At 43.2% G+C, this 18,324-nt stretch overlaps 1 protein-coding gene across 1 annotated transcript in view; it reads left to right on the top strand.

Moving 5' to 3' along the window:
- The window catches only part of LOC126439761 (uncharacterized), a 100,675-nt gene extending 87,281 nt beyond the window's left edge, over positions 1-13,394 (top strand). The window contains exon 6 of the mRNA XM_050090586.1: positions 13,298-13,394. Within this exon, the coding sequence (XP_049946543.1) occupies positions 13,298-13,320 (23 nt within the window). The 3' untranslated portion in view covers positions 13,321-13,394. The remainder of the gene's footprint in view (positions 1-13,297) is intronic.
- The last annotated feature ends 4,930 nt before the right edge of the window (positions 13,395-18,324 follow it).

The following is an 18,324-nucleotide window of genomic DNA, read 5'->3' as shown; positions in this document are numbered from 1 at the left end:
TCCAGCGGAACAGCCCCTTGACACCTGTACGGCCGTACGGAGACAAGTTGGCGGCGGCTCCATTATGCTCTGGAAACCACTGACACGGGCATTCGTGGGTTGAATGGAGCTCGTGCAAGGCACCGTGACGGCCAAGGTGTATCGTACACTGGATGGCACAACACATACACCCCTTTAGAACGAACATGTTTCCCGACGGCAGTGGCATTTTTCAACAAGGTAATGCCCCATCTCACAAGGCCAGGACTGTGACGGAGTGGTTCGAGGAACACACTTCCAGCTTCTTTGATGACCCCTTCCCCTTTAACTGAACTATCTACTGTAATATTCATTACAGCACATCTACCCATTCTCAGATTCTCCTCGTTATTGCCACATTTAATTTTCTTGATAGTTCTCTTTATATTCAGCCTATTGTTTATCCTTATTTCATTGTGGTCTTAGTCTATATCTGCCCCTGATTAAATTTTACAATCCATTATCTCATTTCGGAATCTCAGCCTATCAATAACGTCATCAAGCTGATATCTAGCATCCACTCCAGGCCACGTCTTCCTGCTTTTATGATTTTTGAGCGGTGTATTCGCTACCACTATCCGATGTTTATCACAAAACTCTAGTCTCTCCTCTCCCCTTCATACCACCGAGCCCAAATTTTGCGATAACACCATCTTATATTCTTTCCCCTACCGCAACATTCAATCTTCCCCTGATTACTAGTTTAACATCTCCCTTAGATACTGAGTTGCCTATCCGGTGCCGTCATACATTTTCTCTACCTCTTCATCTTTTGCTTGTTAAGTCCACAGGTGTAAATGAAATACTGTTGACGGCACTGGTTTGATATTCTTTCATCATCTTCTTTAACTCAGGCAGTAACATTATAGCTTGTTCTACCTTCGCAGATGCGAGCTTTTCCTTGGTATTCCTGTATCTCTGTCCTACAGCATAAAGTATATTACATGTCCAACTATTCTTTCTGCCTTATTCTTTCAATGTGCTTTTTCATTTTATCGTCGCATTTTCCATTCTTTCATTGGTGCAAAATGTATTTAATTCTGTCCCCGTTTGAGAACTGTTTATTTGTTCTCTCAGAGTACATCTGCATCTACGTGATTACTGTGCTATTCACAATTAAGTGCCTGGCAGAGGGTTCAATGAGTACATCCTTTCACTATCTGAAAAATTTCGTTTCAGCTGACTGTATCCTCCTTTGGCGTTTCTTAGTTACTTTCCAAGTCTCACGTCCACGTGTGAGGATGGATGTTGCCATTACTTCGTAGAATTTGGTTTTATATCTTTCTTGCTATCATTGGGTAATGTTTCCTGTATAGTGCCACGTATCATTTGAAACTTACATAGCTTAGTGGATATAACGTTACGATAATTGCATCATATCCTAACAGCATAAAGTGAGATTCCCTTTGCAAATGATTTTCCATTTAGCACTATTTTAGTACACTTTGGATATTTTCCTTAAAAAGTCATAACTTACGTTGTATTTTGTGATATGTTGAAGCTGTGGAGTCCGAGAGATGTAGAGTAAATTGTAAATAATCGTCCATTTTTTGTAAATTACTTGGTTCAAATTGCTCTAAGCACTATGGGACTTAACAAATGGCTGTGAGCACTATGGGACTTAACATCTGAGGTCATCAGTCCCCTAGACTTAGAACTACTTAAACCTAACTAACCTAAGGACATCACACACATCCATGCCTGAAACAGGATTCGAACCTGCGACCGTAGCAGAAGCGCGGTTCCGGACTGAAGGGCCTAGAACCGCTCGGCCACAGCGCCCGGCAAATTATTTGGCCATCAGCAAAGAGTACAGTATGTAAATTTGTAGTTCTAGAAACTAATTTTATTCGTGGACTAATTTATCATTCGACTGCCTAACAATATTGTCAGTACGACATATATATTAAATAAAGTGGGTGAGAGACGGCACTCTTGTCGTACATCTCTGTTAATTCCTATCGGTGCTGTTCTCTCTCTGGATGCATAAATTAAAATTCTGTTATTCAGATAATAAACTTTTAGGCACGTGTAATATTGTCCCCTTGGTATATTTACTGTCTCCGTAAGTGGTCCACTGTCCTGGAATCCTAGTGCTGAACCCCTATTACTTCTGTTATATGGGGCAGATGCTATTGACGATATTGTCACATACACAAATGACATCCTAGTACCAGTCCTTGCAGACTCCAGGGCGAGACTTGAGGAAAAAGTGAATTATGTGCCTGTCCAGATGCAGCATTGGTGCAAGAGCAAGAAACTAACTATAGCCGTTCATAAAACCACATACATACTTCCTTAGAGAAGACTTTCTCTTGCCAGAAATCCTTCCCTGGTGCTTGACGTAATATCTGTCATAGATATTTAGCCACTCTTCTAGACGAGAAAAGAAACTTCCCACAACACGTAAGATCTGTTCCTCAGAAAGCAGTCAAAATCATGCATAAGGTTGCCCATGCTGGTACTGCTGACCAAAAATTACCGTTGCATGTAGTGTGGCCATATTACGAAGCTACTGCGGGCTTTGCTGCCAGCGTCTGGGCGCATCGCCTTAGACTAGGCAGCTACAAAACAATACTGTGGCGAATTCAGCGGAGCGTACTTCTGAGGCTCGCCGCTGCCTTTTGCACTACACCTGTAGAGGGTTTAGTTGTGATCTTCGGGCTACATGACGTGTATGTCGTGGTACGTTACAGGGCACCGCTGTATTGGTCGGGACGCGAGCAATGTGATCGTGTGTACGAGATCACAAGGACTTATCTTCCTGATAAAAGACATTTAGGACCCTGGAATTGAATGGCAGTCTGACTGGGACCCTAGGAGCACTACGAGACGTGTTTACAGCGTATTCCCAAGCACCTGGAACAGGCTCAAACTGCGCGACGTTACCCCTACTTGAGGTGTGGTGCACCTATTAACAGGTCACTGTCCATATCCCACACATCATTGTCGAATAGGATGTGGTAACGCACCAATGTGAGGTGAAGGTTCGGCTAAGCATGTCGTTCTGAGATGCCCCTTTTTCAGGTAGAGAGAGAGACAGCAAACAATTAGACTGCGATCTGCAAACAATCGTAGGTGACCAACACTTGTGGACTAAAGTCAATATGATGGCACATCAGATATCTAAAAGGCAACTGCTTAATTTTCGGTCTATAAGATCAAGTGGACCCTCTGAGTATCAAAATAATGTCAACAGGTCAAAGAAGCGATTCCTTAATTATAGGTAATGATAGGCACATATACATTTCATTAACAGAGACGTATATATATATGAACAAATAAGAAAAAATAAAAATAAAATAAAAACGAAACGAAAGAATTCTACGGTCAACCACATCGGTATGCGCAGATTCGAGGATTGCCGAGTGTGGGTGATGTAGAATAGTGTAGCAACAATATGTTGGGAAGTACGTGTAGTAGTTAGTCGGTAAACCTCGAGTTGTTCTGAGTCTGCCAGTAACACATCTAGTAATGTAAGGTGAAAGTTATTCACTTGGAACTTCAGTTAAGTCCCTTTATTTTATGTTATTTTTTAAATTGATTCTTATTTTTCAACTGTTCGGTTTTATTTCTACATTAATACTACCAATCGTTGCAGTTAACATACATAAAACATTGTACGTCACCATGATTAATGAATATGTACGACCTGTTTAGAGTTTCCAGATAACAGGTCTGAAATTCGTAGTAAAATATTGAACCAAATAGAACTGAATTTTTCCAGTCTTCTATTAGTCCATCTTGTTCTTGTTCCTCTTTCTCCATCTCCTCTACCCCCGCCCTCTCTCTCCCTCTCTTTCTATCTCCTCTGTCTGCTCCTGTTACTCTTGTCCCAGTTTATGTGCCCTTCCCCCTCTCTGTTCATTTGCTAGTCCTTCCTTTCCATCCGCTCCTTCACTCTGTGTTCATGTCCACCTCCGTCCATTTATTTCCTCCTTCACTTCTCTTTGTCCATCTCCTCCTGCCCTGTTTCTCCGTCAACCACTTCCATCCCTCGCTCTGTCCATCTTGTCCTCCCTTCTTCATGTCCATCTCCTCCAACTCTTCTTTCACTGTTCATCTCCTCCTCCCTCTACTCTCTCTCCATTTCCTCCTCTTTCCTTATCCTGTCCATCTCCTCATCCCCCCTCTCGCTGTTCATTTGCTCCTCCATTCACTCTTTCTCCTCCTCTTTCCTTTCTCTGCCTTTTTCCTCGCCTCCCTCTATCCTTCTTCTCTTCCTCCATTCCCCTGACCATTGTCTCCTCCCACTCTCTCTGTCTGTCTCTTCCTCTCCCCTGTCAAGGTACATCTCTTCCTCTTTCCTTTCTCCATCTTCTCATCCCCATCCCTCTTTGTCCATTCCCTCCTCTTGTCATTCTACGTCGTTTCCCTTTTATTTCTCTATCTCCTCACACACTCTCTGTCTGCCAGTCTTCTCCTGGCCCACTATCACACCCACCCCAGCAGGTTGCTCTGGCTCACACTGCCACAGTATTTATTATGCAGAGAGTAACTAACAAGTGTATCACATTTGACAGCAATAGTTGCAGCGTTTTAGGATAAACTTTCCACCTATGGCTTTGCTTGCGTACATGCAAGTCAAATATGTTTCACGTATATTTAAAATTTTGCACGTGTATTTGCAGACATATTTCACTTATATCTCTAGTGAAATTCGCCCTGCACTTTCATTTTCCCACGGCTCAATGTTTGTGACGTCGTGTCTTCTGAACTGACGGGAAGAAAGTCGCAGCAGCATAAAATAATTAATGTAGAGATATGAAATCTCGGGAATAAATTTCTTTAGATGAAATATTTAAATCATTAACTTTGCAGTATCACAGTTTGATATAGGTGCGAGGAAAGCAATTAGAAATGTGAAATGCTAAAACGCTGGCATACAAATTAACTGGTGTAAGCCCCTAGGATGTCGAATGTAAGCATGCAGACGTGCATGTATTGTATTGCACAGGTTCTGGATGTCAGTTTGTGGGAAGGAATTCCATGTCTGTTGCACTTGGTCAGTCAATGCAGGGAAGGTTAATGCTGTTTGTGGATGACGCTGGAGTGCTTGTCCAATGATGTCCCATATGTGTTCGATTGGAGACAGATCTGGCGATCAAGAAGGCCAAGGAAATATGCTGACATTCTATAGAACATGTACGTGGGCGAGCGTTATCCTGTTGGAAAACACCGCCTGGAGAGCTGTTTATGAATGGCCACACAACAGTTCGAATCACGAGACTGACATGCAGTTTTGCAGTCAAGGTACTCGGGATAGCCACGAGAGTGCTCCTGCAGTCATAAGAAATCGCACCACAGGCTGTAGCTCCAGGTGTAGATCCAGAATGTCTAGCACACACACAAGTTAGGGTGTTGGTCCTCAACTGGCCTTTTTGTCAAAGGCATTCTTGACTAACAACTACTCACCAGGTCCAATATCAAAGGTAACTAACACTCACGACCGTCACGGCGTGTATTTAAAGGAAACTTGATTTGAAGCCTCATAGTAACGCTATTAGTGCCACTCTAATGCGACTGGCTCAAGATCCGGGGCGGGACGAAACAGCGAGGTCATCGGTCCCATAGGATTAAGGAAGGATGGGAAGGAAGTTGGCCATGCTCTTTCAAAGGAACCATCTCAGCATCTGCCTGACGCGATTTAGGGAAATTATGGGAAACCTGAATCAGGATGGCTGGACGCGGGTTTGAACCGTCGTCCTCCCGAATGCGAGTCCAGTGTGCTAACCAATATGCCATCTCGTTCGGTCCGAAATCCGAATAGACGTCATTGTTCAGATGTCTAAGCACGGCTACCAACTTTCGTTTAGCCGGCCGTGGTGGCCGAGCGGTTATAGGCGCTACAGCCTGGAACCGCGTGACCGCTACGGTCGCAGGTTCGAATCCTGCCTCGGGCATGGCTGTGTGTGATGTCCTTAGGTTAGTTATCTTTAAGTAGTTCTAAGTCTAGGGGACTGATGACCTGAGATGTTAGGTCCCATAGTGCTCAGAGCCATTTGACCCAACTTTCGTTTATGTCGCACAAGTGTTTCTTGGTGGAGCGATTTCTTTTTTTCTTTCGGCGGTGTATTTCTGTACTTATATTCGGTAACATATGTACATACTGTCTGCGAAATGTGTTGCGAGTAGAGCTAATAGGATAAAAATAATAAATTAAAATGTCGTGTATGATGCGACAGTTTGTCACTCATCTTTGTATTTGACGTCATATCGCCTCAACGGCGTGTCCTAAATTATATATTTTTGTAGATAATTTCAACAGCATGCGTGTTTATTAGTTTGGACGTGTGTTGCGAATAGCGGTAGTAGTAAACAATTACTTAGGTTGAAACGTCATGATTCAGGTGGCACTTTTTCGGCGTGAATAGGGAAAATGTAGTAAGCTACCAACTTTTTACTTTCATCATTACAGCGAGAAAAGGTTTGAGAAAGGTTTGAGAAAGGTTTGAGAAAGGCATGAGAAAGTTTTGAAATTATGTGTCATGTTTCTTCGAAGTCGTTAACTGTTCCCATTCTGAAATACTGGTGAATAAAGAATGGATATTCGCGCATAACGAGCTACACTTCTTTTTCACGCGTATCTCTTTGACAGGTAGGCGTTTCTTAGCCCTGCAGAGATTATCTCAAGGCAATACGTTGTATGTGTGCAAAGTTTGGTTGACATCGGTTCACTATTTTTGGTGGGTATGTGGAACATACACTTATATGTACGTCCATTTTTAAAGTATGTACGGATTCCTGTCTTTCCATGAACAGCTTTGTACTTCCTCCTTTCGTTTGTCAATCGAATTATTTCTTCTGTTACCCAAGGTTTCATCGTAGTTACCTTCCTTGTGCCTTTCTCTGACTGTAAACATGTGAGATTGCCGTTTTTAAAGATGTCCACTCCTCTTCAACTGAACTGCGTGCTGTAATGTTCCTTATCGCAATACCCGCCTCCTTAGCGAACTTCAGACGAGTGTCTTCACTCGTGAGTGTATCATACCCCACTTCCTTCCGCTCAGACTCTTCTGTACGAGTCTCCTAAGCCTCTGTCGACTCTTCACTGTTACTAAATTATGATACAAGTCCATATCTGCTCCTGGGTATGATTCACAATTCAGTTTGATTTTGGAATCTCTGTCCGACCACGATGTAATACAGCTGGAATCTTTTCATGTATCTGGATCTTTTCCAGGTGCACCTCCTCCTCTTGTGAACGTTGAAAAGAGTCACTGTCTAAAATTTATTGCAGATCTCAATTAGTCTTTGCACTCTCTCATTCTTACTGTCTATCCTATATCCTCTAGTAAACCTTTCTTGTACTCCTTCCCCTACAAACATATTCCAATCCCCTATGTTTCTTATATTTTCATCTCCCTTTACATACTGAATTACTCCTTCAATATCCTTATAATTATACAGCCTCTGTATACTCATTTTTCGATTGCGACGTCGGTATTTATACATAAACTATCGCTGTCGATATTGATTTGCTGTCAAAACGGATGAGAACAACCCTATCACCGAACAGTTCACAGTAGCTCACTTCCTGCCCTACTTTCTTATTTACGCATAATCCTTCTCCCTTTACACAATATTCTGCTGTTGTTCTATTATCATGTATTCACCTGACCAGAAATCCTTACCTTCATTCCGTTTCACCCCTGTGACCCATTCAGAGTTCTTACATTACTCTCCTCGACTCGAACAATGTTACTCGTTCGTTGATTTTATCTTTTTTTTTCGTTATGGTGACCTACCCCTTTGCAGTCCCCTCCTAGAGGTTCGATCGGTGGACTAGTTCAGAATCATGGCGCCAATGTAGAGGTCATTATGAGACTTTTACAGTTAAAAGTCACATGTCCTGCAGATATACATCAGGCGTCTTTTGCCCAGTGGTTTCCATTCCTTTCTGATTCCTCATGCTGTTGATCATCGCCAATGGTTCCGCCTTTTTGGGGGCATTTTCCCACCCAATGCGCAAGCGAGTGCCCTGAATCTCTGTCCACTACTCCGTCAGTTTTGACAAGGCCATTGGCTGAGTCAGGGTGACTTGTTATGCCAGAAGTCTTCGGTCAACTTTGCTGATGATTTCTAAGCGAAATTTATATAGCGGCTGGATTTGAACAAGTAATCGAAGACGTTTTGACTACTAGTCAAAGTTGCTACCCCTAGACGACAGGTTCTAGAGAAGATGGGTTCACATGTTCTACATCGACTTCCATTTTTTCTATCACATCATGAGACATGTCAACTTCTGCACAGGAGTTTACGTAGTATTTCCACCTGTCCGCTAACTCCTCGGCATTTGACCGTGGAATTCTTCCTGCCGTGTTAGTGTTGACGCCTTTCCTTTGAATTCCATCTGCGTTTGTATTTGTCTTTCAAAATGATGAATCAGTCTTTTCGACGACAAGTTCTTTTTCGACTTCTTTCCATTTCTCATGCATCCACTTCGTCTTGGTATCCATGCATTTCCTGCTTATTTCATTACCAAGTGACTTTCACTGCTGTATTCCTGTCATTTCCTGAGTGTTTATATTCTTTCTTTCTTTCCTCGATCTGATGTAGTATTTCTTCTGTCACTCGAGATTTCTTAGTATTACCTTCCTTGTACCTTTATCAGTCTCTAGAAGAACCAATCACTTCTGGGATTGCCCCTTCTAGAGAGGCCAGTTCCTCTTCAACTGAGTGGCTTATTCTGGTATTCATTATCGAAATATTTGCAACCTTAGAGTCCTTCAGTCGTATCTAATCATTAGTCATTGGTTCAGTATTCCACCTTTTTCCTCGTTGGATCTTCTGGACGATTCTCGTAAAGTCAGACTACTCTTCATCCTTACGTATTTGTGTTCTAAGTCTACATCTGCTCCTGGGTACATCTTGCAATCCAGTATCTGATTTCGAAATGCTGTCTCATCTGTGCGTCTGGGTATTTTCCAAGAATATCCGCTCGTTATTTTTGAACAGTGTTCCAGGTATTATTATCTGAAATCTATTGCAGAATTCAATTAGTCTTTCTGGTCTCTCATTCCTACTACTGAACCAACATTTTCCCGTCAATCTCTCTTATATTTCTACGGTTTTTCTTGCTTCTCAGTCGCCCTTAATTATTATATTTTGAGCGCGTTTATACACTGCATTACCTATTCAATATTTTCATTTACTCTTTCTATATCTTCATCTTCTGCATGTGATGTTAGCATGTATACCCTAATATCTGTTGCTGATGTTCTATTAGTATCGAGCCTGTTGTGAAACTCCTACCACTGATAAAGACAGAAGCTGAAGTAATGAATTAAAATTTTTGCTAAAGCCGGGACTTGAATCCAGATCTCCAGCTTACTATGCAGATGTGTTACCCACGTCGATGGTGGCTACTCCAGGTGCACAGTTAACCATAGTTCAATGCCCCCCCTAACACAAACTTCAGTCCATTTTAATTTTCCCTTCCTTAAGTCGTCGGTATTGCTGAGGCTCTCCGATATTGAAGTAGCACCCCAGCTTTGTATATAACGGAGAAATACTGCCCGTACCTCATGTGGGAAACCGCGGTTCAAGTCCCAGCCGTGGCATAAATTTTAATTCATTGTCTCGGCTTCTATCCTCGAGACTCAATGTATCTCCACGAAAACGTAATTCCGACAGATCCCAGCATTCAACTGCGTGCAGTAGCTCACTTTCTGCCTACACGATTTTATGCTAGTGTTAATATTAGCCTTCATTCGTCTGACCAGGAGACATCTTCTCTCCATCTCGCTTCATTGACCTCCACTACGTCTAGACTGAGCCTTTGCATTTGTAGTTTTAGACTTTCCAACATCCCTACCACATTCAGACTTCTGACATTCTATACTCAAACTCCTACACTGTTAACATTTCGTCGGTTATTTAATCACATTCTCAAGCTCAACTGCCCCTTTCCAGTTTGGAAAAATATCGCTCATTTAATTCAGCAAAATGCAAGAGCTAGCAAATATGAGAATTGTAGCACAATCATTTTGACAGCTCATGCATCCTATGTTGCTGACAAGAATAACATGCAGGAGAATTGAAAAGAAAATTGAGAATGTGTTAGATGACAATCAGTTTGGCTTTAGGAAAGGTAAAGGCACCAGAGAGGCAATTTTTACGTTGCGGTTGATAATGGAAGCAAGACTAAAGGAAAATCAAGATATTGTCGTAGGATTTGTCGATACGGATGTAAGATGTTCGAAATTCTGAGGAAAATGAGAGAAGGTTCAAACTGCTCTAAGCCTTAAGGGACTTAACATCGGATGTCATCAGTACCCTAGACGTAGAACCACTTAAACCTAACTAACCTAAGGACATCACACACATCTATGCCCGAGGCAGGATTCTAACCTGCGACCGTAGCAACAGTGCGGTTCCGGACTGAAGCACCTAGAACCGGCGGGAGAGAAGGGTAATATACAACAGTGACAAGTGGCAAGAGGGAATAATAAGAGCCGACGAGCAAGAACGAAGTGCTTGGATTAAAAAGGGTGTAAGACATGGATGTAGTCTTTCATCCCAACTGTATATCAAAGAAGACATGATGGAAATAAAAGAAAGGATCAGGATTAGGATTACGGTGAATGGGTATCTATGATGCGATTCGCTGTTTACGTTGCTATCCTGAGTGAAAGTGAAGAAAAATTACAGGATCTGTTGAATGGAATGAGCAGTGTAATGAGTACAGAATATGGAGTGAAAGTAAGTCGAAGAAAGACAAATGTAGCGAAAGTAGCAGAAATGAGAACAGCGAGAAACTTAACACCAGGATTGATGGTCACAAAGTAAATGAAATTAAGGAATTCTGCTACCTAGGCAGAAAACCAACCAATGACGTACGGAGCAAGGAGGACATCAAAAGCAGATTAACACTGGCAGAAAGGGCATTCCTGACCAAGAGAAGTCTACTAGAACCAAACATCGGCCTTAATTCGAGGAAGAAATTTCTGAGAGCACAGCGTTGTATGGTGGTGAATCATGGGCTGTGGGAAAACCGGAACAGAACAGAATCGAAGCATTTGGGACGTGGTGCTACAGGCGAGTGTTGAAAATTAGGTGCAGTGATAAGATAAGGAACGAGAAGGTTGTGCACAGAATCGGAGAGGAAAGGAATATGTGGAAAACACTGAGAAGAAAAAGGGACAGGAGGGCATCTGTTAAGAGATAAGGGAATGACTTCCACGGTCCTAGAGGACAAAAACTGTAGAGGAGAACTGAAATTGAAATACATCCAGGAAATTATTGAGGATGTAGGTTGCAAGCGCTACTCTGAGATGAAGAGGTTAGCACAGGAGAGCAATTCGTGGCGGGCCGCATTAAACCAGTAAGAAGACTGATGAATAAAAAAAAAAGTAGTAAATCGGCTCTGTCCAGTTTCAGGGAAACATGCCCACAGTATGAAATGAAATGATGTTGGTGGCCCTCAACTACGCGCCCTCCGACTCAGAGTTGAAATATTAAAAGTTTTGGCCGGTTTCGTTGTGTAGGGGCTGGGATACGTAGTTGCCGCATTGCTTGCCACATACTGCTGAGTCTACAGTACACTACAAGAATACACACATGAATCGAATGGTCGAAGGTTTCTATCACTCGGCAATTGCGAATTATGAAAGTAACATATAAATTTATAAAAGAATGATTGCAATTAAATAAAAACTGCAGGTACTATCTTAACGACTTTAAATGAGGAGTACGATAGTAGAAGTACTTTTGAGAATGCGGTATATTTCTGCAAAAGACTTATTGGTGTCGTTGGTGCAGCAATTAAATAAAATATAAGTTGAATAACAGGGAAACAATAGATTCCTACTGCACGTAATTAGTTACGAACAACGGCATAGCTCGCGAGATATTCACTTCTTAACGCACGCTACGTCTCCACTGTAGAAGCCACGGAAATCTCACAAGTGCACAAGTGGGCACTACGGAGTATTTCCACCCGCCGCGACCACGCGCAGACCGCTCCACGCTCTCCCAGTCTTTGCCACGACTGCGCGCCCGTCGCCGTCCTGTTCCGAACTGCCGTGTCCCGTGCGACCGTCCCTCGCGCCGCACCCTTCACCAGCTGCCCCGTGTCCTCTCCGGAGACGACGCCCCCATCCAGTCTCCCCATCCACGAGCGCACGCGCCATGTCTGCAAACCAACGCACACACACACACACATATTAAAGCACATGCGAAATACTGGATTTACATTTAAGAACTTGAAATTAAATAAATATTCCTACGGCTGGACCATAAACACGCTCTAACACACATTATTAGATACATAAACAAATTAAATAAACATATATCAAAGTAATAGCAACAAAAGGTAGGCCAGTAGCCTAATGTCTCTGTGCTTTCTAAACCACACTAAATATTTAAGCAATTTCTTCATGAATAGTACATATCGGATATAAACAAAGACATAGGTGAATAAATATATTTATAAACATGCTGATACCGTTTATTTGTGTAACTGTGGTGTACTTATGGCCTGACGCGATCGATAGTAATCGGCCACTTTGACCTCCAATAACTCATGTACTATTCAAGTTACATGCCTGTAAATCATACGAATTTAGGTTTACACTCATACGATTCTAAAGACACGGCGATCGACAAATTCGTAAGAAGCATTTATATTTTGGAAATTCGTTACTGGGTGTTACGTGTATAATTTACGGTCAGTACTAAACTTCAAACTAATAAAGATATTGAAAATCCGATCACACCGTCAGAATCGACGTGCAAATAATAGTAATGTACACGTTTCTTTTTGACGTATCATGATTCATCTGGCTACTATTAATTTCTATACGAACTGTGAGATGTCTGCCATTAAGGTTTCACGAAGTGCGCCATCTTTGGCCCTCCCGGCGCAGAGCGTCACCAAGAAATTCCCAGCCACGCGGCTGGACCGGCCGCTGTGAACCATACGCGGTAGCTAAGCTAACGTTTTGGACCACGTGGCTGCTGCCGGGCCGCGGCTTTGACGAGCATCCTGTGCGGCCGCCCCAACTCCGGCCACAGAATATTTCCAGGGCGCCACAACTCGCCCGTTACTTCACAAGTTGAGTCTGGATGCCACGGCGGAGACTCAAATGGATGTGATCATGGATGCGACCTCAATGTCGCTTAATTCTCTGGTACAGAATTTTTTGGTAGTAACAACACATGTGCCCGAACTTTACAGTTTTGACTTTTAAAATCCATACCAATATCCGTTGTTTTATTAAGGGAAAAGTTGCTACATATTCGTCATCGTAAATGCTGATGCTTACGTTGTTTACAGGTTCTGCATGGGGCCGAGGGTGATCAGCAGGTAGTTCAGCAAAGGTTGTACACGGATAGTGGCCTAGCGTAGCATCTTATGTACAGCTGAAGTAAGGAGCTACAGTGTATTCGCTTTATAATAAATAAAAGTTGATAGTCTCGATTGTTTTCAGTGCTGCTCCAATCCCACAAGCCACGATGTTTAAATTCACAGTCCATAAAATGTCCTACGGATTCCAAACACCAGAAAGATTTGTAAAATTTAATATAATTTATATCCCCATCATGCAGTTTACAGTGTGTTTATGAAGGTGTATATACACATTGAAAGAGATTCTGACAGGTTTATAAGATCTCTTTCTTTCCAAACATTGGACGATATACTATGTCATCAAAAGGATCCGGACACCCACAAAAACATACATTTTCCATATTGCATTGTTTTTCACATCTGCATTGTGCTGCCACCTACTGCCAGGTACTCCATATCAGCGATCTCAGTAGTCATTAGACATCTTGAGAGAGCAGAATGGGGCGCTCTGCGGAACTCATGGACTTTGAATGTGGTCTGGTGATTGGGTGTCACTTGTGTCATACGTCTGTACGCGAGATTTCCACATTCCTAAAGATCCGTAGGTCCACTGTTTCCGGTGTGATAGTGAAGTGGAAACGTGAAGGGACACGTACAGCACAAAAGCGTACAGGCCGACCTCGTCTGCTGACTGACAGAGGATCGTGCTGTGTAATAGGCAGACGTCCATCCAGACCACCACACAGGACTTCCAAACTGCATCAAGCTGCACTGCAAGTACTATGACAGGCGGGAACTGAGTAAACTTGGATTTCATGGTGGAGCGCCTGCTCATAAGCCACACATTACGCCGGTAAATGCCAAACGACCCCTCACTTAGTGTAAGGAGCGTAAACATTGCACGATTGAACAGTGGAAAAACGTTGTGTGGAGTGACGAATCACGGTACACAATGTGGCGATCCGATGGCAGGGTGTGGGTATGGCGAATGCCCGCTGAACGTCATCTGCCAGGGTGAGTAGTGCCAACAGTAAAATTCAGAGGCTGTGGTGTTATGGTGTGGTCGTGTTTTTCATGGAGGCGACTTGCATCCCTTGTTGTTTCCTGTGGTACTATCACAGCACAGGCTACACTGATGTTTTAAGCACCTTCTTGCTTCCCGCTGTTGAAGATAAATTCGGGAATGGTGATTGCATCTTTCGACACGATCGAGCACCTGTTCATAATGTACTGCCTGTGGCGCAGTGGTTCCACGACAATAACATCCCTGTAATGGACTGGCCTGCACAGAGCTCTGACATGAATCCTACAGAACACCGTTCGTATGTTTTGGAACGCCGACTTCGTACCAGGCCTCACCTACCGACATCGATACCTCTCCTCAGTGCAGCACTCCGCGAAGAATGGGCTGCCATTCCCCAAGAAAAATTCCAGCACCTGATAGAACGTATGCCTGCGAGAGTGGAAGCTGTCATCACGGCTAAGGGTGGGCCAACATCATACTGAATTCCAGCATATTGGCTCTTGTAATTGAGACATTATCTACAACTTGTGTTAGTTCACTGAAGAAAGGGCCCACACTAACACTGGGTGATTAAGACATACGTAAAATAACTGATTTCTTGTTGATGTCAAGTGTTGTTAATTCAGTATCAGATTTTTGAAAGTGTTTCTGTTCACTTACGGTATCAAGTTCGTTCCTTGATATAACTGTGTTCCTTTTCTGATAGAAATGAACCATCCTCCAGCTCTTGAAGCAGATCGACAGGAAGACTGTCATTTCATACAGTGATAATGTTATACAGGGCAGTACACCAACACTAACACATTCTTCACTTGCAGCGTTATAGGACAAAGTAAAATATGAATGAAACAAAACCGTCTGGCAGGCAGGGAAATGCTTCTAACAGCCAAATGATGCTTCCCTTCAGCAACTGCTAAACGATAGATGATCCATAACAACAATAAATGTCTGGAAGTAAAAGAACTACACACAATTCATTCAATAAGTACTTCGTAACAGCTCAGGAAATAAGTTTTAATCTTATTCATTTCTTTGTGAATGAGGTCAATGGAACATATGAATAACTGACTGGCTGTCCGTAATACACTGAGCCATAGAAACTGGTATAGGCATGCGTATTCAAATACAGGGATATGTAAACAGGCGCTGCGGTCGGCATAGCCTGTATAAGACAACAAGTGTCTGGCGCTGTCGTTAAATCGGTTACTGCTGCTACAGTGACAGGTTATCAAGATGTGAGTTTGAACGTGGTGCTATAGTCAGCGCACGAGCGGTGGGACACAGCATCTCCGAGGTAGCGATGAAGTGGGGATTTACCCATACGACCATTTCACGAGTGTACCATGAATATCAGGAATCTGGTGAAACATCAAATCTCAGACATCGCTGCGGCCAGAGAAAGATCCTGCAAGTAAGGGACCAACGACGACTGAAGAAAATTGTTCAACGTGTCAGAAATGCAACACTACCGCCGATTGCTGCATATTTTAAAGCTGGGCCATCAACAAGTGTCAGCGTAGCGTAATGAACATGGCCTTTCGGAGCCAAAGGCTCACTGTGATCCCTTTATGACTGTACGACACAAAGCTTTACGCCTCGCCTGGGCCCGTCAACATCGACATTGGTCGGTTGATGACTGGAAACGTGCTGGCTGGTCGGACGAGTCTCGTTTCAAACTGTATCGAGCTGATGGACGTGTAGTGGAATGGAGACAATCTCACGAATCCATGGACCCTGCGTGTCAGCAGGGGACCAGGTTGGTGGAGATTCTGCAGTGGTGTGGGGCGTGTGCATTTGAGGTGATACGGGACCGCTGACACGTGCAGATACGACTCTGACATGTGACACGTATGTAAGCATCCTCTCTGATCACCTGCACCCACTCATGTCCGTGGTGCATTCCGACGGACTTGGGCAACTCCAGCAGGACAATGCGACACCCTATACGTCCAGAATTGGTTCCAGGAACACTCTTCTGAGTTTAAACACTTCCGCTGGCTACCACACTCCCCACACATGAACATTACTGAGCATATCTGGGAAGTCTTGCAACGTGCTGTTTAGAAGAGATCTCCACCCCCTTACACAGCCTTGCGGGACTCGTGGTGTCGGTTCCCTTCAGACATTAGTCGAGTCCCTGCCACGTCGTGTTGCGGCACTTGGGCTTGCTCGCTGGGTCCCTACACCATATTAGGCAGGTGTACCAGTTTTTTATCTATTCAGCGTACAAACTATGGCGATCTTCCAGAGACGTTCGTTCACTCTAATAACACAAGTAATGACTGCTCAGTAAAAAAAAATGTTGAAGCTGGTAGGCTTTCAAGGGCACTGAACAAAATGTTAGTGACCCCCGTAGACTCATAGCCAATACTGTGTGGCACCACCTCATTTCGTCAAGGGAGAGATTCCAAGAGTTTCTTCGGGTGTACTAGATCAAGCTAGAGACATTCACTGATGTTTGGGAGCCAAAAGCTGTGAGACTGCGAGAATGATGATTGCACAAACAGCTACAGACGTGTGTTATGGGACAGTTATCGTGTAACGTAGCGGACAGTTCGAGGTACGACACACTGCCGAACTTCAAGAAACCAGAAAACCATGAGCCTGCCCTGGGAAAACATGTGTTGCCGTATTGGAATATGCAAAGGTGCACCATGTGCTCATCATAAGGTGTAGGAGAAAGTGCAAAACTTGGTATCGATTATGTTGAAATAAAGATCAGCGTTGGTGTTCGAGGTAATGTGACTGAATGGTCGCAATCTATGGTTCGAGAAACACCCATAAAACATCACACAACCACCTCCAGCCTCAACTATACCGTCCACACGCTGCAGGCTACACGCCTCATAGAGCCGTCGGTCCAATCAACGGCCTGCATTGTTTGAAAAGGGCAAAGTCGAAACTCGTCGGAACGTGCTACTCCCTACAGTCATGTAACGTCCAGTTGCGCCGTTGTGTGGCAAATCGAAGACGTGCAGCTTTATATGCCGTTGCGAGGGATGGACTTTATGGACTTTAGCGAGGTTTCCTACTCCAGTTTGCCACTGCGTGGAGTTCCCTTCACAATCATGGCTGAGAAACTGATTGGGAAGGACAAGCATTGACTAACAGCTGACATTTCTGTAGCAATTTTGTGCCGTATTACATGTTTGCGAGATGGAAATCATTCGTTGCAGACATGTTGTAAAATACGCCTTGATACGCCAACAAATCAGGCAACTTCATTCACCGTGTAGCTATTGGCAGCTCCAAACACGGCAGCAGCTTTCTGTCACATCTCCACGCAAACAGATCTTTCGGTGTTCATTCAACACAATAGAGTGGCACATATCATCGACAGTCGCGTCTGCACACTTTGTATCGCTTCTGTTGTGTGCGCAAATCGGTAGGAGTTGTCGCTATGATACAACGTGACGTCACAGCACTGAAGAGTCTCTGACTAGAAGATGTCTCCAAGAGTGGGCTCGAATTTTTGTAACCATTATGCAGTGATGGTCCAAGGCGTCACACCCTGCAGTCGTTCACACAGGTGGGACCTCGTCTGTGAGTGATCGATGAAAAGAATTTCTGAATTTCGTGAGTATCTCTACTAGAGCGTTGAGTAGATTCGTATCTCGTTACAGACTTAGAATTCTTTTATTTTTTAATCTTTATTGAAATCACTTTGATCGTTATTTTTATTCAAATAACAGTTTTAAATATAACATTTTTTATTTCTTTGTAACGTCAATTTATTTACACTGTTCATTCTTTCAATTGCTCTCATTTTTTCTTCCTAAAATTTTCTACCACTTGGGATACTTGTGCATGTGAATTTAATTATTGTGATTTATTGGTTACGATTTAATTTCTTTCCTTTTATCATCTTATATTCTCGTCCATGTTATCGCCTTCATTATTTTTATTCCTGACTTTGCTACATACGGTTTTACTTATAACCCTTCTTTCGTCATCTGCGTTGTTTTGTGCATAGTGCAATAAGAATTTTTTT

This window comes from Schistocerca serialis, unplaced genomic scaffold (assembly GCF_023864345.2).
Source record: "Schistocerca serialis cubense isolate TAMUIC-IGC-003099 unplaced genomic scaffold, iqSchSeri2.2 HiC_scaffold_1343, whole genome shotgun sequence".
NCBI lineage: Eukaryota > Metazoa > Arthropoda > Insecta > Orthoptera > Acrididae > Schistocerca > Schistocerca serialis.
The sequence above is the reverse complement of the archived record's forward strand: the minus strand, read 5'-3'. Positions and strand labels throughout refer to the sequence as shown.